The following is a 17,925-nucleotide window of genomic DNA, read 5'->3' as shown; positions in this document are numbered from 1 at the left end:
AAATAAAAATTATTTTGTTTGTGAGCTTCCCTATATTTTATTCTGAATTGGCTTTAAACTCTTTCTGCAACTTCAGATTCAGCAGTATACATAGCAGTCATCAGCAACCAAAATATGATTTTCCTAGCATGGTTGAAACATGAAGAGAATAGTAAAACGTTTTGCCAAACTGCTTTACACTTGTTTTTGAAAATACTTTTTACAATATATTGTGTGAACAAGTTTTAATTACAGCTTTTATTTGCACATATAGAATAGTTTTCAAATTCAAATAGTTTTCAAAAGAGTAGAGTAGTGTAGCACCCTCCTAGGTAGGTGCTAGTGAGAAAGTAGAGTTTTGAGCTCTGTCTGCTTACCAGAAGGGCTGCAGGTAAATCTATATTGTTCTCTGCCTACCAGAGAGCGGGATCTGCTAGTGAGGTCTGCTCATTGTGCTCAGGATGCAACTCGTTCTGTCTAGAGAGTGTTTCACACTGGTCCAGTAGGGAGGCATGTTGGACAGTGTGAGGCAACCTGACGAATAGGTGCATGGGCTTTTGATACAGTCCTGATGATTGGCAGAGGAAAAGTCGCCTCGGTGCATGTTGGGATACTGTATAAAAGCCTTAAGCACATGTGCTCAAGGTCTTTCGTTGGGGAGCGGAGTCCCAGAAGGAGGGGGCGGTTGCCTCCTCTTCTGTAGAGGTGCTATGCGGCCTCAGTGGCAGTTAGAAGCTGAACCAGAGGTCCAGAGAAGCTAACTGAGAGGGGAGGCACTGGAGGATCTGTACACTAAGTACTGAAACTCGTGTCAAGGGGCCTGACCTGAGGGGGCCACCCCTGCTCCTAGGATAGTCAGTGGGCGGGTATCAGCAGGAAGAGGATGCTAGTGAGAGTGTCCTGAAGATAGATTCAGAAAAGAGGAAGCCAATGCGCTGCCAATGGGGTATAGGGAAAGAGTGGGAGTGAAGTGGAATCTGTGTGATAGGACCAAGATTCCTGAGATTGGCAGCCAATTCTAAAGTGACACCACTTATTAGAAGGATAAGAAGAAAAAAGAGGGAAAATCAGTCCCTGTCTTGCTAAATGTTGGTCCAGGGGATAAATTCCCAAAGCTATATATATAGCACAAGATCCTAGCGGTACTGCAATACACGTTTCAATATATAGATAAGGTGAATACAAAAATATATAAATGAATCCACTAGTGACTTTTAGTGATGGGTGATAAAAATGCAAATCATATTCATAAGTGTATAAAAAACAAATAAAGATAAGTTCGTGAAGTGATGATACGATATCCACATACAAAATAACAATCAATAAATGAATCAATGAAAAGATAATGGTAATAATCGTGAAGTGATGGTGATAAATTAGTCCATGCTTGAAACAGAGGGGTGAATCTCGTGACTCTTCACAACAAAAAAAAGTTTTGGTGACTTTCGTGGAACTTCTGCAAGTGAACCGTGCCACTAAAAGTGAGCTATATCCTAATATGGGTGCAGTGGCCGCTTACCTCCACAAACACCTTTAAAGGTGTTTTTGTGATAGTAGATCACTGGACCAATATATCTGCTTTTCTTCCACTGGTGGAAATCTCTAATGGAATTTCAGGGGTATCCTTTAAGTGGATGTTGTCCGTCTCATTTGGAAATGCCTGTCTGTCCTCCTCCACTCCTCCAGTGCACTCAAAAAAATGAACGGGCACTCATCCTGAAGTATGTAGGGATTATTTTTTTAAAACAAGTATGCAAAACTTACAGTTGGGGTAAAAACAGTTCAGTAACCGCCGATGCGGTAACCTCCGATACTTCCGGTCTCGACCGTAGACCGGAAGTGACGTCACCTGGCTTCTCTCGACGCGTTGCGTCACTAACACACATGACTTTAAGTCACCTCCTCAGCGCCAGCTTTAACCCCTAGAACCCCACACTAGCACACCACAACCACATTGCACACAGTTGTGGGGCACCAGAGGATATAATTTCTGCCACAGCCACAAAACACTGCCTTATTGACTCCTAGTCTTTGCTTTGCTGACCTGGTTCTGCCCTGCTGACCCCTTGTACACCTTCCTACTGACCCTTGTCCTCTGCCCTTCCAACCTACCTTTTGATAACGTCACAGGAAGTGACAAAACGCATCAAGGTCTTGAAACGCACATTGGCACGTTACGCACTAACGTGGAACGCAAGCCGGAACACTCCGTTCGCCACTCTGCCAGGAAGTGCTAGGAAGCGATTTGCCTGTATTCTGGAGCCATTTCTTTGCTCCTTTTTTAACTCTGCTTGGAAAATAAACCTTTTAAAACGTAGTTACACTATCTGGAGTCTTTTCTTTTTATAACCCCATATCCTGAGGATTGAGACCGGGTGAGGAGGGACCTGACCCGCATCCCACCAGGAGCATTCAAAAGGGGACCCCCTATTGGCCTGGAAAGCCTCCAAGCACTGTAGGTCTTAGTGCTATACAGCACATAAGACCCAATATTTCTGGTAAGTCATTCAATTTTACCACAAGCCACTGGAAAAAAGGAATCCACGTTATGAAAGTCACGAACCTTTGATTATTGAGCACGAAGCACTTTGCACTTGATCACTATTTGAAGAGACTTTATTTATATTATTTATTTGTGGGACTATCCACATTTTACGTGCCTTTATTGCTTTGAATTTCACTTAATATGGCACTGAATATTACCACTATTCGTTTATACATCAATTTATAATTTTAATAATAATTTATAGTCATTTTGATTAATTTGGGGCAAGCGCTGTATATAGCCTAGGCTATTTTCCTGTCACCCATTATTCACTTTACAGCAGCTGCCATACACTATTTATTTATTTAATTAATTAATTTATTTATAATCTATTCATATTGGTTTTTAGCAACCTTTTTTCCTTGGCGCGGGGGAGATACACTTTTTAGCCTAGTGTTATCTTTTTTCTATTTCCTCACTTCTAGACTTACCCAATACATAGAAAATCTTCACTATTTGAGTTCAGGACGACTTTAAATACAAATGGAAAATGTAAGAGTTATTTAATTACTTTTACAAATAGATATTCCTGCGAGCTAAAACAGGTCTAGCACTTTCCTCTGGGTATTGCAGCAAGCACAGCACTCTCTCTAAAGTGTATATGATCAAAATAAACTTAAATAATGCCGCGCAATATAAAGTGCTCCATGAACATATATGTATATGTGCAAAATATGATCAATAAGTATAAAAGGTGTTAAATTATTATAAATAAAGTGCATTCAATATTTGTAGCGATAATCAATCATCAAATGTAAAGTGCATAGTGTGCCTATATAATCAACAATGAGTAATTATATAAAAATTGGAAAACTAATAATCATGCGTGAATTATCCAAGTGAAAACTGTATCCAAAATTGAATAGTGAAAAAAGTGCCAAGTGCTATTTTTCAGTGCTGGATATTTCACTTCCCATAGGCTTCTTATGAATAGTCCATTAAAACTGTGCATCCAATAACAGCCTCTGTAGTGACCTCCACCACAACACCCTGTGTGTCTGGGTTCTCACCTCCACTCCTGCGACCTAGCGATTAAGCTAGGTCATAAAGTGCAGATTGCCCTCTCAGGGTCACCTTTCGTGGAGTCGGTGGTCTATCGGCCTTCCAGGGGGTTATTTCACCTTAGTTGATGTCCCTCATATTACCATGCAATGTCAAATTAAAGAAATGGGGAGACTCCAATAGTGCTTATAACTTTCAAACAAGTTTTATTAAATAAAAGCAGTAATGTACTCACATTTAGTGGGTGCTTCAAGTGTACCAAACATACAACATCTTTAATGGCGATTAAATGTGATGGCAATATGGTGAGAATGGGGATCCCCTGTGTGCTTGCTCCTTTCCTTCCTGGAATTGGCAGTGATACTGTCCGCTCCCCTCCCCTACGCGCACGACACAGGGTCAACGTGTCTTCCAAGGGGGATATGATACAAATATATACAAAACTACAGATATTTTTTAGTGTACTGGCTCACTTCTAGACTTACCCAATAACATAGCAAATCTTCACTATTTGACTTCAGGACGACTTTAAATACAAATGGAAAACATAAGAGTTATTTAACTACTTTTATTACTGTTTGAGTGAGTGGTGTGATGACCTCATACTCCCAACATGAATAACATTTGGTTATTTTTATTTTTTTTTTTACTTTGGTACAAACCCACTAGGTGGGACTAAACAGTTGGGCTGTCATTTTAAACAATGTCAGCAGTCTATAGGAAAAAGGTGTTATTTCTATCTTTGATAAAAAAAAAAAAAAACATGCAATATATGTAGTAGACCTGGAGGCTTTTTGTTTACAGGAGATATGGCTCATCAGAAAGGCACGTAAATTATGATAGTTACAAATATATTGTGTGACAAAGCTGTTATGTTTTAGGTTCTTGCTCCTTGGATGAAACACTTCATTGTAACTCATGATCTAGCGACGGGTGTATATACTACACCATACATTATTCCTGGGTGAGTATAGTAGGCTAAAGCTGGCCATGCTATAAAATTCATGTGTTTAATGAAATACTGTATGTCTTATGGTGGAAGTGATAAAATAGTTCATTCACCATACTTAGTATACTGTATGTACAGGTCTCAGATGGTCACTCTAGGAGGAATTTACCAGCTAGGGAACTGGAATGAGGAGGATGTGTCTGATGATCATAAATGGATTTGGGAAAGCTGCTGTCAGCTGGTTCCTAGTCTTAAGGTTAGTGATAATTATTCAGTTCTCTACAGTCTATAATAACAATGCCTGGTAATCAAACAGTTAGGCAAAAAAAGTTAAAGTGGAACTTCACTCTCTCATTCAACATTGGCTATTTTTAATCCTTATGCTGTATCATTAATAAATAGATTGGAAATTATATTGTACTTACTTTTGTTAAACTTGTTTTACATTTTTTCCCTTTACTTTATGGTTTCCAAGCTTAGGCAAACATCATACATCCCAGGTGCCTTTAGGAGGGGAGAAGGGTTTTCTCAGCTAAGCACACCCTCCTGTCTGCATGAATGAGCTAAGGGCAGATGTATTCCAGGAAGTAAATACTACATGAATTATCTGCCCTTATTTATGATGGCCACTGCCAGAAATGCTAGGTGGTGTTTTTCAAAGTGAAAATAGAGCAAAATAAAGTATGAAGACATAATTGGATGAGTTTGCTTTGAATATTAAAAATAAACTAAATAGTGTTTTTGTTTTTTTGAGTTGCTCGGGCACAGTGTAGTTCCACTTTACGTACATGTATACAGTAAAATAATATCCAATATATTGTACCCTGAAATATCAGAACTTCAGATTTAAGGCTCCCTTAAGCCAGAACTTCACCCTCCCCCTATGTATTTTTTCCCCCCTCTTAACTGTATTGTTTAACCTTAACCACTTGCCGACCGCCGCACGACTATCTACGTCGGCGGTCAGCCCCTCACAGGCAAAGTGACGTAGGGCTACGTCACTAGCTTGTGAGGGTCTAGGGAGCGAGCGCGCGCCGCGATGTCCGCGATGTCCGCCGGCCACTCTGCGATCGGCGGGGGAGAGGGAGAAAGTCAGGCAGCTTGTGTAAACATTCTCCCCTCTGTATGAGAGATGATCATATGGATCTACTATGTAGATCCGTTGATCACTCTGCATACAGCTGAAGCCACAGCCAATCACAGTTAGAATCACGCCCCTAGGGACACACACAGCCCCTCCCTCTCAAATAAAGTTAACCCCTTCACTACCAGTGTATTTTTACAGTAACAGTGCATATGTATAGCACTGATTACTGTAGAAATGTCACTGGTAACCCCAAAAGTGTCAAAAATGTCAGTCAAGGGTCCGATCTGTCCGCCGCAATGTCGCAGTACCGCAAAAAAAATCGCAGATCGCTGCCATTACGCGTTAAAAAAAAAAAACAACAAAAATGACAAAAATCTTTCCCTTAGTTAGTAAACGCAATAACTTTTGCGCAAACCAATCAAAATACGCTTTTTGCGATTTTTTTTACCAAACATAGGTAGCATAAAACAAATTGGCCGAAAATGTTAAAAAATTTTGATTTTTACATTTTTTTTGGGGGAATTTCATATAAAAAAAAGGGAAAAATATTGCTATTTTTGCAAAATTTACGCTCTTTTTTTGTTTATAGCGCGTGATCAAAAAATCGCACAGGTGATCAAATACCGCCAAAAGAAAGCTCTGTTTGTGGGAAAAAAAGGATGCCAAATTCGTTTAGGTACAGCGTTGCACGACCGCGCAATTGTCCGTTAAAGTCACGCAGTGCCGAATCGCAAAATACCCCCTGGTCGTTTAGCAGCCAAATCCTCCGGGGCTTAAGTGGTTAAAAACACACCCTTGTCTTGTCTTTGAAAAAAAAAAAAAAAAAAAACACACACACACCCTTTTACACAGCATTGTCCTGGTGTGATCCACTGTGTAGGTGACATAGCCAGGGTCCCTTTGTGTGCCTGGTCCTGCAACCTCCTGGGAGATGTGATGTGGGAATCCCGGTAGGCTGCAGAACCAGGGACATGTCTTTCCAGCTTAGGCAGGAGGCTGGCCCTGGGAAAAAATAATAATAAAAAAAAATATTGTAATTGCAACGGGGTGAGGGTTTAAATATAGCAAACTTAATTTCAGCAGTTAACTTCCCCGTTAGGTGTGATTATATTAACTACACACAGTTTTAATATGCATGTGGAAATCCAGACAACACTTTCTTTTGTTTGGGATATATTGAGCCAAGATGGGTTTTAAGCATACCCTTTGATCTGAATTTTTTTTTCTATTAAGTGTTTTTTTTTCAATATGCAGAATGCAAAGATTGTGCATGACTGGACAGGACTGAGACCTTCACGAAGTAAAGTGAGGCTGGAGAGAGAACCCTTTGTCTCAGGACCTGTTAAGAGTGAAGTAAGTGCATCTAATATGTTAGTTTTTTGAGCTTTTACACATTTTGGCAAACACAAGTTATTAACATGAACAACTGCTATCATAGGTTATACCAGTCATTTTCAACCAGGGTTCTGTGGACCCCAAGGGTTCCTCTAGAATTTACTAGGGGTTCCTAGAGCTGTGGCTGATTGACCACCCATTTGATGGTGCCTGCATAGTTCCTGGGCTAACATAACTTGGCAGAGTCAGCGGCATAACATTAACAATCCTCTAGCTAAATATAAGGGAGACATTCTGACCACTACTCTAAGTGAGCATTCTTATAACTGTCAACCAATAAAATAGATGTTTTTCTCACTGACCTCCAATAAATTGGTTTCACCATGAATTACCTGAAAATTATTTCAAGGGTTCCTAAAGAGCAAAAAGGTTGAGAACAGAGGCGTAACTAGAACCGTCAGGGCCCTGGTGCAAAAAACCAATAAGGGCCCTCCAGACCTCTGGCCGGGGCGCTTCCCTTTAAGCCTGGGGCTCTTCCCACTGATCCTGGGGCCCTTTACTCTCATTGCAGGGCCCTTTATTACGATCCCCACAGCGGGAACCTTTCACAAGTTCTGCAGTGGGCCCCCTTCCTGCCATCTTGGGGCCTCCCCACGGTGGTGGAATGCCAGGGCCCGGTTGCAAGTGTGACCTTTGCGATCCTGGAAGCTCACCCACTGGTGTCAGTAGTTTTTATTTTTTGGTATTTTAATTGTATTATTTTTTATCATTTTATTTTTTTACAATGTCAGTGACTATGACTCTGTCCAATCAGAAAAGGAAGGAGCTGGTAAATTACATATTTACTGACCCCTTTCTGGTTCTCTATTGTGACACATTCTCTGCATCAGCTGGCAGGGGAGGGTAGGGAGCACATTGGGGGGGGGGGGACCGGGGAGCACTCGAGGGCCCAGAGACAGGGGAACACAAGTAAACTGGATAGGGGGAGTGGCGGGGGAAGCACACAGAGGAACCAATCTCCTCCATTTTCCTTTTGCAGCTACAGGAGGAAAAAGGAGGAAAGTGATTTCTCTACATGCTGCCCCCACCCCTCCTATCTAGGTGTACAGGGGATCCGCACAGGCCCCCTGGAGCATGGGGCCCGGTAGCAATTGCAACCCCTGCAACCCTTGTAGTTACGCCCCTGGTTGAGAATGACTGCGTTATACACTAATGCCATCTGATCTCCTGGCAGTTTTTTTCAGTTGTCTGTGACTTCATTTGGAAAAAATTTCCAAAGTTCCTGTTCAAAGTGTACTATTCACTGGTATAGTAACTGAGGGGTTTTACTACGGGGACACACACACATATGTAAAAAAATGACTATTGATCTAACCCTCCTTCATTGATACTTTATTCTCTGTGTACTTGTTGGGGAAATTTCTCATCATGTTCTGACACAGGTTGCACAGTAACAACAAAAGGGAGTGAGGGGAAATTATCAGAACAGAGACACAGACAGTAGTATAAACGTTACAAAAACCCCATACACCATTTTGCATCTATTTTGCTGAAAATTGAGCAAAGCAAACAAGAAAACGATTCTGATCAGACAATTCCCATTTTGCACTATTTTTTGGCTCTCGTATTCATTCTGCTATTTCTTATCTTCTGACCTATTTTATGTATTTTCCCCATGCCATTTGCACATAATTATCTATCTCTCTTGATTTCATCTTTGTTTCTGCTCCCTCCTTATGGAGAACCTTGGATTTATGTGCAGCTAAGGTTACCAATATATGTCAGATTGTAATTGGACATGCAGGCAGGGTGTTGGAATGGAAATTAAAGGGATGCAGGGGAAAATAATTCTCAGGAAGGTAGGAAATGGAATGAGATTTTCGATAAGTTCCTGGCCCAAACTATGCAGTCACATGTGGCAAAACTAAAGTAGTGGTGTTGTTAGTGGTGTAGTGTAGTGTAGTTTATGGGTTCAACAATTTGGCTGAATTCTTTGAAAGGCTATAGAGCAATTTTATGTTTCTCTTTTCTCAATAAATCCCAGTGTACCCTCAATACAGAAAATATATACAGTATGTTGTCTTTAGAATGTGCTTAGAAAATGAAGTGTACTTAGAATTAGAGAAGTTCAGAGTAAATTTCCAGCCTATCATTCTTGAATAATATTGTTCTTAGTAATGGCAGTTAATGGTTAGCTAATGTAAGCAATTATTATTATATTATTATTATTATATTTTGTATACAGGATTTATTTAGCACCAACAGTTTGCGCAGCGCTTTACAAAATGAAGGCAGACATTACAGTTACAATACAATTTGGTACAAAAGGAATCAGAGGGCCCTGCTTGTTGGAGCCTACTATCTAAAATGGAGGGTCAATTGATACAAAAGGTAATAGCTGTGGGGGATGAGCTGATGGAGAAAGTGAAACAGTGTATTCGTTAGAAGATGGGTAGGCTTCTTTAAAGAGAAGGGTTTTCAGGGATTGTCTAAAGATGGATAGATTAGGGGACAGTTGGACAGAATGGGGTAGAGAATTCCAAAGGATGGGAGAAGCTCTGGAGAAATCCTGGGGGCGAGCATGGGAGGAGGTGACAAGGGTGCTAGAGAGCAGGAGGTCTTGGGAGGACCAATAAGAGTGGCTTGGTTGATATTTTGAGATCAGGTTAATGATGTAGCTGGGGACAGAGTTGTGGATGGCATTGTAAACTATTGTTAGTACTTTGAAGTTTATTCATTGGGTGAGTGGAAGCCAGTGAAGGAATTGGCAGAGAGGGGCGAAGGACACTGAAAGGTTGGTAAGGACTGTAGGGGGGGGGGATAGTCTATGTAAAGGTAATTCAATGAGAAGGGAGTTGGAGTAGTTGAGGCGAGAGATAACCAGGGAGCGAATTAGAAGCTTGGTGGTGTCTTTGGTTAAAAAGGGGCATATTCTAGAGATGTTGCAGAGGTTAAGGTGGCATGATTTGGACAGGGATTGGATGTGGGCCTGAAAGGACAGTGCAGAGTCCATGGTTACCCCTAGAACCCTGGCATGTGTGGAAGCACTGATAGTTGTTCCATTGATCTTGACAGAGAATTCAGGGGAAGGGGCACATGGAGGAGGAAATATTATGAGCTCGGTTTTAGATAGATTCAGTTTGAGGAAGTGGTGTGACATCCAGGCTGATATGTCTGTTAGTAAATCAGTGATGCGGGAGGAGACTGATGGTGTGAGCTGAGGAGTAGAGAGAGAGATTTGGGTGTTATCAGCATAGAAATGGTAGTGGAAGCCATGGGAGGCTATTAGCTGACCCAGGGAGGAGGTGTAGATCGAAAATAGTAGAGGTCCAAGGACAGAACTCTTGGGGGGACCCCAACGGTAAGAGGAGCTGCAGAGGAGTAAGTGCAATTGTAAGTGACACTGAAGGTGCGATTAGATAGTTAAGATTTGAACCAATGGAGAACGCAGTCACGAAGACCAGGCAAATTGAGTTTTTTGAGGAGGAGGGGGTGGTCAACTATATCAAAGGCAGCAGAGAGGTCCAAGAGTAGGAGTATGGAGTAGTGACCATTGATTTTAGGTGTTAGTAAGTCATTTGTGAGTTTTAGGAGAGAAGTTTCTGTGGAGTGCTGCCCGTGAAATCCAGACTGAAGGGGATCAAGAAGATTATTCTCAATGAGGTGCTTGCTTAGTCGGTTGTAGACTAGACGTTCAAGGAGTTTGGAGGCAAAAGGGAGTAAGGAGATGGGTCATAGGTTGTTAAGATTGGTGAGGTCTACTGATTTGTAGGGTCTAGGGAGGCTTTCTTTGGTATTGGAGTGACTAGTGCATGTTTTAGAGGGTTTGGGAAGATGTCAGTGGAGAGGGAGAGGTTGAAGATATGAGTTAAAGAGTGTAAGCTAGAGCCAGAGGGTGACCTTAGTATTTGAGAAGGAACAGGGTCCAGGGGGCAGGAAATTAGGTGGACGTTCGAAAGTACTTTAGTGACTTCCTCTACAGTAGTTGGGTTAAACAAGGGAAGTATTGATTGTGCAGGAGGACAAGGAGTGTAAGGTGAGGGAGATATCTGTAGAGTAGAGATCTTGTCACGAATTGTATCAATCTTATTTTTGAAGTGATTGGCAATCTCATGGGCAGTGAGTATGTTAGTGGGTGAAGGTAGAAAAGAGTTAATGGGAAATGTGTGAGAGGGTGTTAATGAGAGTGATAAAAATAGCTCTGTTTGGCAGTGTGGAGGCAGGAATTGTTTTTATCGGAGGACAAATTTATATAGGCTGAAATCTTGCTGTGACTTAGTCTTATGCCACAGACACTCAAGTGCGCAGCTATGTATTTTGAGGCTTCTGGTATTGTCTGTCTGCCAGGGTTGTAGCAGTCAGAGCCTGATTCTGTAGTGAGGTGGACCTAGGTATCTAGGGTGGATGACAGTGAACTGTTGTAGACAGAAGTGGCCAGGTTGTGGCAGGACAGGGATGAGATTGTGTTGTGGAGACAATCTGTAGCAGAATAAAGAAGTGAAGGGTTATGATGGCGAAGGTTTCTATGGGTAATTGTTTGGTAGTTGGAAGGCAAGGAGGAGGACAAGGAGAGAGTGAAACTAACGAGGTAGTGATCAGAGAGAGGGAATGGAATGTTGGAGAGGTTGCGAGGAGTGCATAGGTAAGAGAACGTGAGGTCAAGGCAGTTGCCATTCAAGTGAGTAGAAGCGTGTGTCCATTGTTTTTGGTCAAAAGAGGAGGTTAGGCTCAGAAGTTTTGATGTAGCAGGAGTGTTAAGATTAACATGGATGGTGAAGTCACCAAGAATGATTGTGGGAGTTTCAGAAGGGAAAAAGTAGGGTACAAAGGCAGAGAAGTCATCAAGGCAGCCTGATACTGGTCCAGGAGGCCAATAGATAACAGCAATTCTCAACGAACCTGGAGAAAATAGACGAATACAGTGAGCTTCAAATGAGGAGAGGGACAAAGAGGGGGGTGGATGAAGAACCTGAAAAGTGCTTTGAGGGGAAAGGAGAATTCCAACCCAACCTCCTTTCTGTCCACTAGGCCTGGAAGAGGGAGTCCACAGGAGGCCACCATGGGAGAGGGCAGCAGGAGAATAAGAGTCAGATTCTTGAAGCCAGGTCTCAGTAATTGCAAGTAGGTTGAAGGTGTTTGTGATAAATAGGTCATGGAGAGAGGTGAGTTTGTTACAACAGAGCAGGCATTCCAGAGGATGCAGGAGAAGGGGAGGCTGGCTCTAGGCAGAAGGGGAATAGATACCAGATTGTGTGGATATCGGTTGCTGTCAGAGGATAAGGGGTGCCAGGTATGTTGGCCAAATGTAAATGATGGGGGTCCAGGATTTGGGGAAATATCTCCAGAGGTTAGGAGAAGCAGAAGAGGTGACATGGGAGTGTCACTTATGTGGGGGGACATGTCTCAGTGTCCTGGAGGTTTCATTGGTGTGTGGGTTCAGAAACAGCAGGAATTGATGAGTGCAGTAATAATGTTAGGATACGAGTGAGGGCGATATATATACAAGCTGTGTGGCGGAGAAGAGGGGTGAAGGAGAGAACGTTTTAGGAGAAAGGATGCAAATATGAGAAGGAGAATTAGGGATTTCATAATACAGGGTGGTGAGATTGAGAAGTAAACTGAATGAGCGATGGAAAAGTTGATTGGAGAATCAGGTCACTTGTAGTCTGTTTAGTGTTTTGCAGTTGTCTACTTTGGATGTTCGCTTTGTGCATTCGCTGATGTGCTGAGCCGAAGTGTAATACTTAATCCAATAATAATACTTTATCCAAGATGATAGTTGCCAATGCAATCCCTACCTGTGCGACCCCTGCCTGTGCATCCCCAAGAAAGGTCCTAGATTTATACTGAGTTGGGTGGGGGTATTGCCAATTATTCAATTGGGATTGCATAGGAGGGACATATGGGTAACAGAACAAACTTCTCACACCAAAGACAGACTACAAGAAACAGCAAGAGAGCAGAATGGCAGGGTTATAAAATAAGAACAGCTCATGATTTAGATATAGACAATAAGGTAATATTAACCACTTAAGCCCCAGAAGATTTTACCCCCTTCCTGACCAGGGGGTATTTTGCGATTCGACACTGCGTGACTTTAATGGACCATTACGCGGTCATGCGACGCATGAATTTGACGTCCTTTTTTTCCCACAAACAGAGCTTTCTTTTGGTGGTATTTGATCACCTGTGCGTTTTTTTGAAACAAAACAAAAAAAGAGCGTCAATTTTGCAAAAATAACAATATTTTTCACATTTTTTTATATGAAATTCCCCCCCAAAAAAATGTAAAAATCAAAATTTTTTTAAATTTTTGGCCAATTTGTTTTCTGCTACCTATATTTGGTAAAAAAAAATCACAATAAGCATATTTTGATTGGTTTGCGCAAAAGTTATTGCGTTTACTAACTAAGGGAAAGATTTTTGTCATTTTAGTTGTTTTTTTTTTTAACGAGTAATGGCAGTGATCTGCAATTTTTTTGCGACATTTGTAATGCGACATTGCGGCGGACAGATCGGACCCTTGACTGACATTTTTGACACTTTTGGGGGTACCAGTGACATTACTACAGTAATCAGTGCTATACATATGCACTTTTACTGTAAAAATGACACTGGGAGGGAAGGGGTTAACTTTATTGGAGAGGGAGGGGTTAAGTGTGTCCCTAGGGGCATGTTTCTTACTGTCATTGGATGTGGCTGTGTGTGTAACAGCACAGATCAACGGTCCTACATAGCAGGACCGAGTGATCTGTGCTTTTACACAGGGGAGAGTGACAGGCGGCTTTGTTTACATTAGCTGCCTGCCTTTCTCCCTCTCTACCCGACGATCGCGAGTGACCAGCGGACATCGGGTCCGCCGGTCACACGCGCCGACTTCTTCGGGTACGAGCGGGGGCGGGAGTGCGTCTCTGTTGGCGAGCGCTCACCCCCTATTTGCTCCCAGGCTAGTGACATACCGGTACGTCACTTTGCCTGGGAGGGGCTGACCGCCGCCATATATAGTCGGGCGGCGGTCGGCAAGTGGATAAAGCAAACTAAACATCAGTGTTAAATGGAGAGAGGTAAAGATTTTGAAAGCAGCATAGATTACCATTGAGCAAATTAGAAACAAGGATTCAGTGGCAGTTAAAGGTGGATTTTGTAAGCAGCATATATTACCTTTGGAAGGATAGAAAAGAGTTTTTTAGATTGTGCTGAGCCGAAGTATGCTATTTTATCTATTTAATAGAAGTTTTTTTTTTTAACCACATCCTGCCCGCCCTATAGCAAAATGACGGCGGGATTGTGGTTGTATTATCCTGACCGGACGTTATATGACGGCGGCAGGATAATACAGCTCTGCGCTCTGACACCCTGCATCTCTGATCTCGGTAAAGAGCCTACTGACGTAGGCTCTTTACCATGTGATCAGCCGTGTCCAATCATGGCTGGTCACATAGTAAACAGGAAGAGCCGTTGATCGGCTTTCCTTAGTTCGTGCCTGACAGGCATTAGTAAAGGAGCGCTGATCGGCGGCTGCCCTGACAGGGGGGGGGGGGGTCGGCACTGGTAATCAGATCATTGATTACCAGTGCAGACCCTCGGGGGGGGGGGGTGCCACTAGAATCACCAGGGATGCCCACCCATGACCCCAGGGATGCCCACCTATGACCCCAGGGATGCCCACTATGGCCACCAGGGATGGCAATCAGGGCTCAGGGAGCCCCCCATTGCCCTCCCCATCAGTGCTGCCCGCCAGTGCCCTCCCTATCAGTGCTGCCCACCAGTGCCCATCATTTCCATCTATCAGGGTCGCCCACCAGTGCCCATTATTGCCCACCAGTGCCGCCTATCAGTGCCCATCAGTGCCGCCCGTCAGTGCCGCCTATCAGTGCCCATCAGTGCCCACCAGTGCCGCCTATCAGTGCCTATTAGTGCCCATCAGTGCCACCAATCAGTGCCCATCAGTGCCACCTATCAGTGCCCATCAATGCCACCCATCAGTGCCCAGCAGTGCCGCCTATCAGTGCCCACCAATGCTGCATATCAGTGCTACCTATCAGTGCCACATATCAGTGCCTATCAGTGCCACCCCATCAGTGCCTCCTCATCAGTGTCTGTCAGTGCAGTCTCATCAGTGCTCATCAGTGCAGGAAAAAAATTATTTATTTACAAAATTGTATAACATAAACAAAAAAACTTTTTTTTTTTTTCAAACTTTTTGGTCTTTTTTTATTTGTTTAGCAAAAAGGAAAAAACCCAGAGGTGATCAAATACCACCAAAAGAAAGCTCTATTTGTGGGGGGAAAATGACATAAATTTGGTGTAGGTACAGTGTTGCATGACTGCGCAATTGTCATTCAAAATGCAACAGCGCTAAAAGGGGAAAATTGGCCTGGGCAGGAAGGGAGTGAAAGTGTCCTGTATTGAAGTGGTTAATATAATGGAAAGTATAGTAGCTTGGAATATCTGAAAATCATATCTTAAAACATTTACTGAAACATTGTTTTTTGTTCACAGCTCATACATAATTATGGCCATGGCGGATATGGTCTCACCATCCACTGGGGATGCGCACTGGAGGCGGCCCAGTTATTTGGGAAAATTGTAGATGAAAAGAAATCCAGATTTCCCAAGTCTTCGCTGTGAAAGTGATTGATCACATTGCATTCCCAAAAATGTCAGGATTGTTCTTCTAACCTTTTGAAAAGAGACTTTAACATGATTAATACATCAATAATACTAGATTGTTAGATACAGCGAACTCAATAATTTACTATTTGAGCCTAGACATAACAGTGAACACACAGAACCGTGTTCAATATAGATTACTAATACCTTAACTGAATTTACATTACAAATTATCCTGGAAAATGAATTCTCTTAATCTATCCATACTCTGAATATTTTTGTGAGCAAATGTTGGCAGTAAAGAAATGATGTGCCTTATTTTTGCATTAAAGGAAAAGCGAGTTTAAGCCACATAACAAATTCTGCAGATGTTTGTGATAACTTTTTTAGATGTGGCGAAGCATAACTACAGAATGATATCTGGATTGCATTTGTATCGTTTCGATCTGGACTTGTTTGCTGTGGGTCATTGTAGAGATAATGCAAATGCAGTCCCCACTGTCCAATTGAACTTTTTCTATATACACACAAATTATTTTGTGAATTGTGAAAAACCACTTGCGCCAAACAATATATACTGTGAAAGAACGAAATGTTATCTTATATAAAACATAGGACTGCCGCTACTACAACTCCTAGGGGTAAGAAACAAAAATGAATAGCGGATGACTATTAGCAGTGCAAATTCCTCAATTAAATAAACATTACCCGTGAAAACTAATGTGAAACAAAAATCGTATCACAAATAAAGTGCTCGAGTGCAATAAATACATCACAATAAATTAGGAAGAAAAAAGTGAAAAATCATTACAAAGAAATATATTTCCTAGAGAGAGTGCAAATATGGTCCAAGTGTATGAAAAGTGCATACCATGTCCAAAAATGGAGTTCACCCTCAATAAATAATAGTTCCTTTAAATTCCAAACGGTGTGTATACTCTTCTTAAAAGTGCAAAGTGCTTTTCACCAGATCCAATAGTGATGGTGACACCCTCCCGGTGTTATAAGGTTAGAGAGAATTCAAACTCACCAGATGTTGTTGATCTCTTTTACCATATGGCAAAAGAAGATCAATTAGCACTTGGGAGATCCTTGTGATCTCTGGTCCACCAGCCCATGTGTGCATAAGGAGGATAATCCTATATGTGAGTCTTAGGGAACACAAGAGAAGGACTCCTCATGGTGTAGTATCCTTAAAATCTTCGATTATCAAATTATTTTGACTCAAGGCAAAAGCAACCCTAATAATGTGAACCTGAATTTAAAAAGTGAAGATTTGCTATGGTATAGGGTGCATCTAGAAATTGTAATTGTGCTTAAGCAAAACCCTGAAACATTTACACTTCCTAGTGTGTCAAGGGCCTAGGCACTTCTATGCCTGTAACCTAATATCTGCAGTGTGAGATCTAAGGCACTGCTGCCTTTGACCGCTGATCTAAGAAAATGTGAAGTGAGATTTAGTGATGTCACTACTGTGCCTCTCACTGTTCTCCTAGCTGTAGGCTCTGATATGAAGCTCTGTTCTGGCTCTACCAAGATGGCCGCCTCCACACTGAGACACAGTGCAGAACAAGGCATGGTAAGTCAGTAATGGAGGAAGATCAACTGCAGTGCAGCCCTTAGTATAAATAGAAAGGGAAAATGCCATTGAATATCTAATGTCTGCGTTTGAACAATGGAAAAATGGGTCAGCATCTCATGTCCAGAGGGTTTGCTTCTAAACTTAACTTTAGGCATTTGTCTAAGCATTACAAATACTACTACCACTTTCAACCTAGGCCAAGCTAGGCATTTTGTAAAAAATATATACGTGGATTAACACCTTCTCCAGGGTTATTCACGACATCCCCACGAGTATCTTCGACCTCTCTTCTTTCTTGTTTCTTCCTTCCATTCTTTCCTGATCTCCTTTGTATCGCTTCTTTTTCTTGAATACCTAACCTTTCCATTTAGGGGATCTCCCTTAACATTAAACACTAGAATTGTCAATGCTACAATATCTTTCACCATGTTCCCTGTAAATTTTGCTGTTCTTATTTTTGATGCAAATGATGATTGATCACCAACTGAAAGATGTAGATTGTATGGCTCATTCTTCTGCTGCCCCATTTTTTCGCATCAAGTATTGTCAGTCTTTATTCTGTAGGGCCAGTAGTCTGGCCCTACAGAAAATGTATGATTTTATCTACCTTTTTATTCCTCAATAAAAATATTGAACAAGAAAAATATATACTTTGGGTTTTGTTGGCTTTGAGAATGGCTTTGTCTTACGTACATAAGTATTTGTTTTCTGACATTTGTTTTGAGAAGCATTGTAAAATGAGTGAATTTGACCTGCCCCATGCCCTCTGTGCAACTTAATGTGCAAGTGAAACTGAAGCACCTAAAATGCAAGTCAGTTTCCTTAAATTTGAC

The 17,925-nt window shown here is 41.8% G+C and overlaps 1 protein-coding gene across 6 annotated transcripts in view; it reads left to right on the top strand.

Annotated features, from left to right (window-relative positions):
* DAO (D-amino acid oxidase) overlaps positions 1 to 15,684 on the top strand; it is an 83,717-nt gene extending 68,033 nt beyond the window's left edge. For all 6 annotated transcript variants that reach the window (XM_082264210.1, XM_082264212.1, XM_082264213.1 and 3 more), the window contains exons 8-11: positions 4,408 to 4,490; positions 4,614 to 4,731; positions 6,817 to 6,915; positions 15,400 to 15,684. In XM_082264210.1, coding sequence (XP_082120336.1) covers positions 4,408 to 4,490; positions 4,614 to 4,731; positions 6,817 to 6,915; positions 15,400 to 15,528 — 429 coding nt within the window. In that variant the 3' untranslated portion in view covers positions 15,529 to 15,684. The remainder of the gene's footprint in view (positions 1 to 4,407; positions 4,491 to 4,613; positions 4,732 to 6,816; positions 6,916 to 15,399) is intronic.
* Positions 15,685 to 17,925: the final 2,241 nt, after the last annotated feature.

The sequence above is a fragment of the Pelophylax lessonae genome (assembly GCF_965119305.1).
Source record: "Pelophylax lessonae genome assembly, chromosome: 1".
Lineage (NCBI taxonomy): Eukaryota > Metazoa > Chordata > Amphibia > Anura > Ranidae > Pelophylax > Pelophylax lessonae.
The sequence above is the reverse complement of the archived record's forward strand: the minus strand, read 5'-3'. Positions and strand labels throughout refer to the sequence as shown.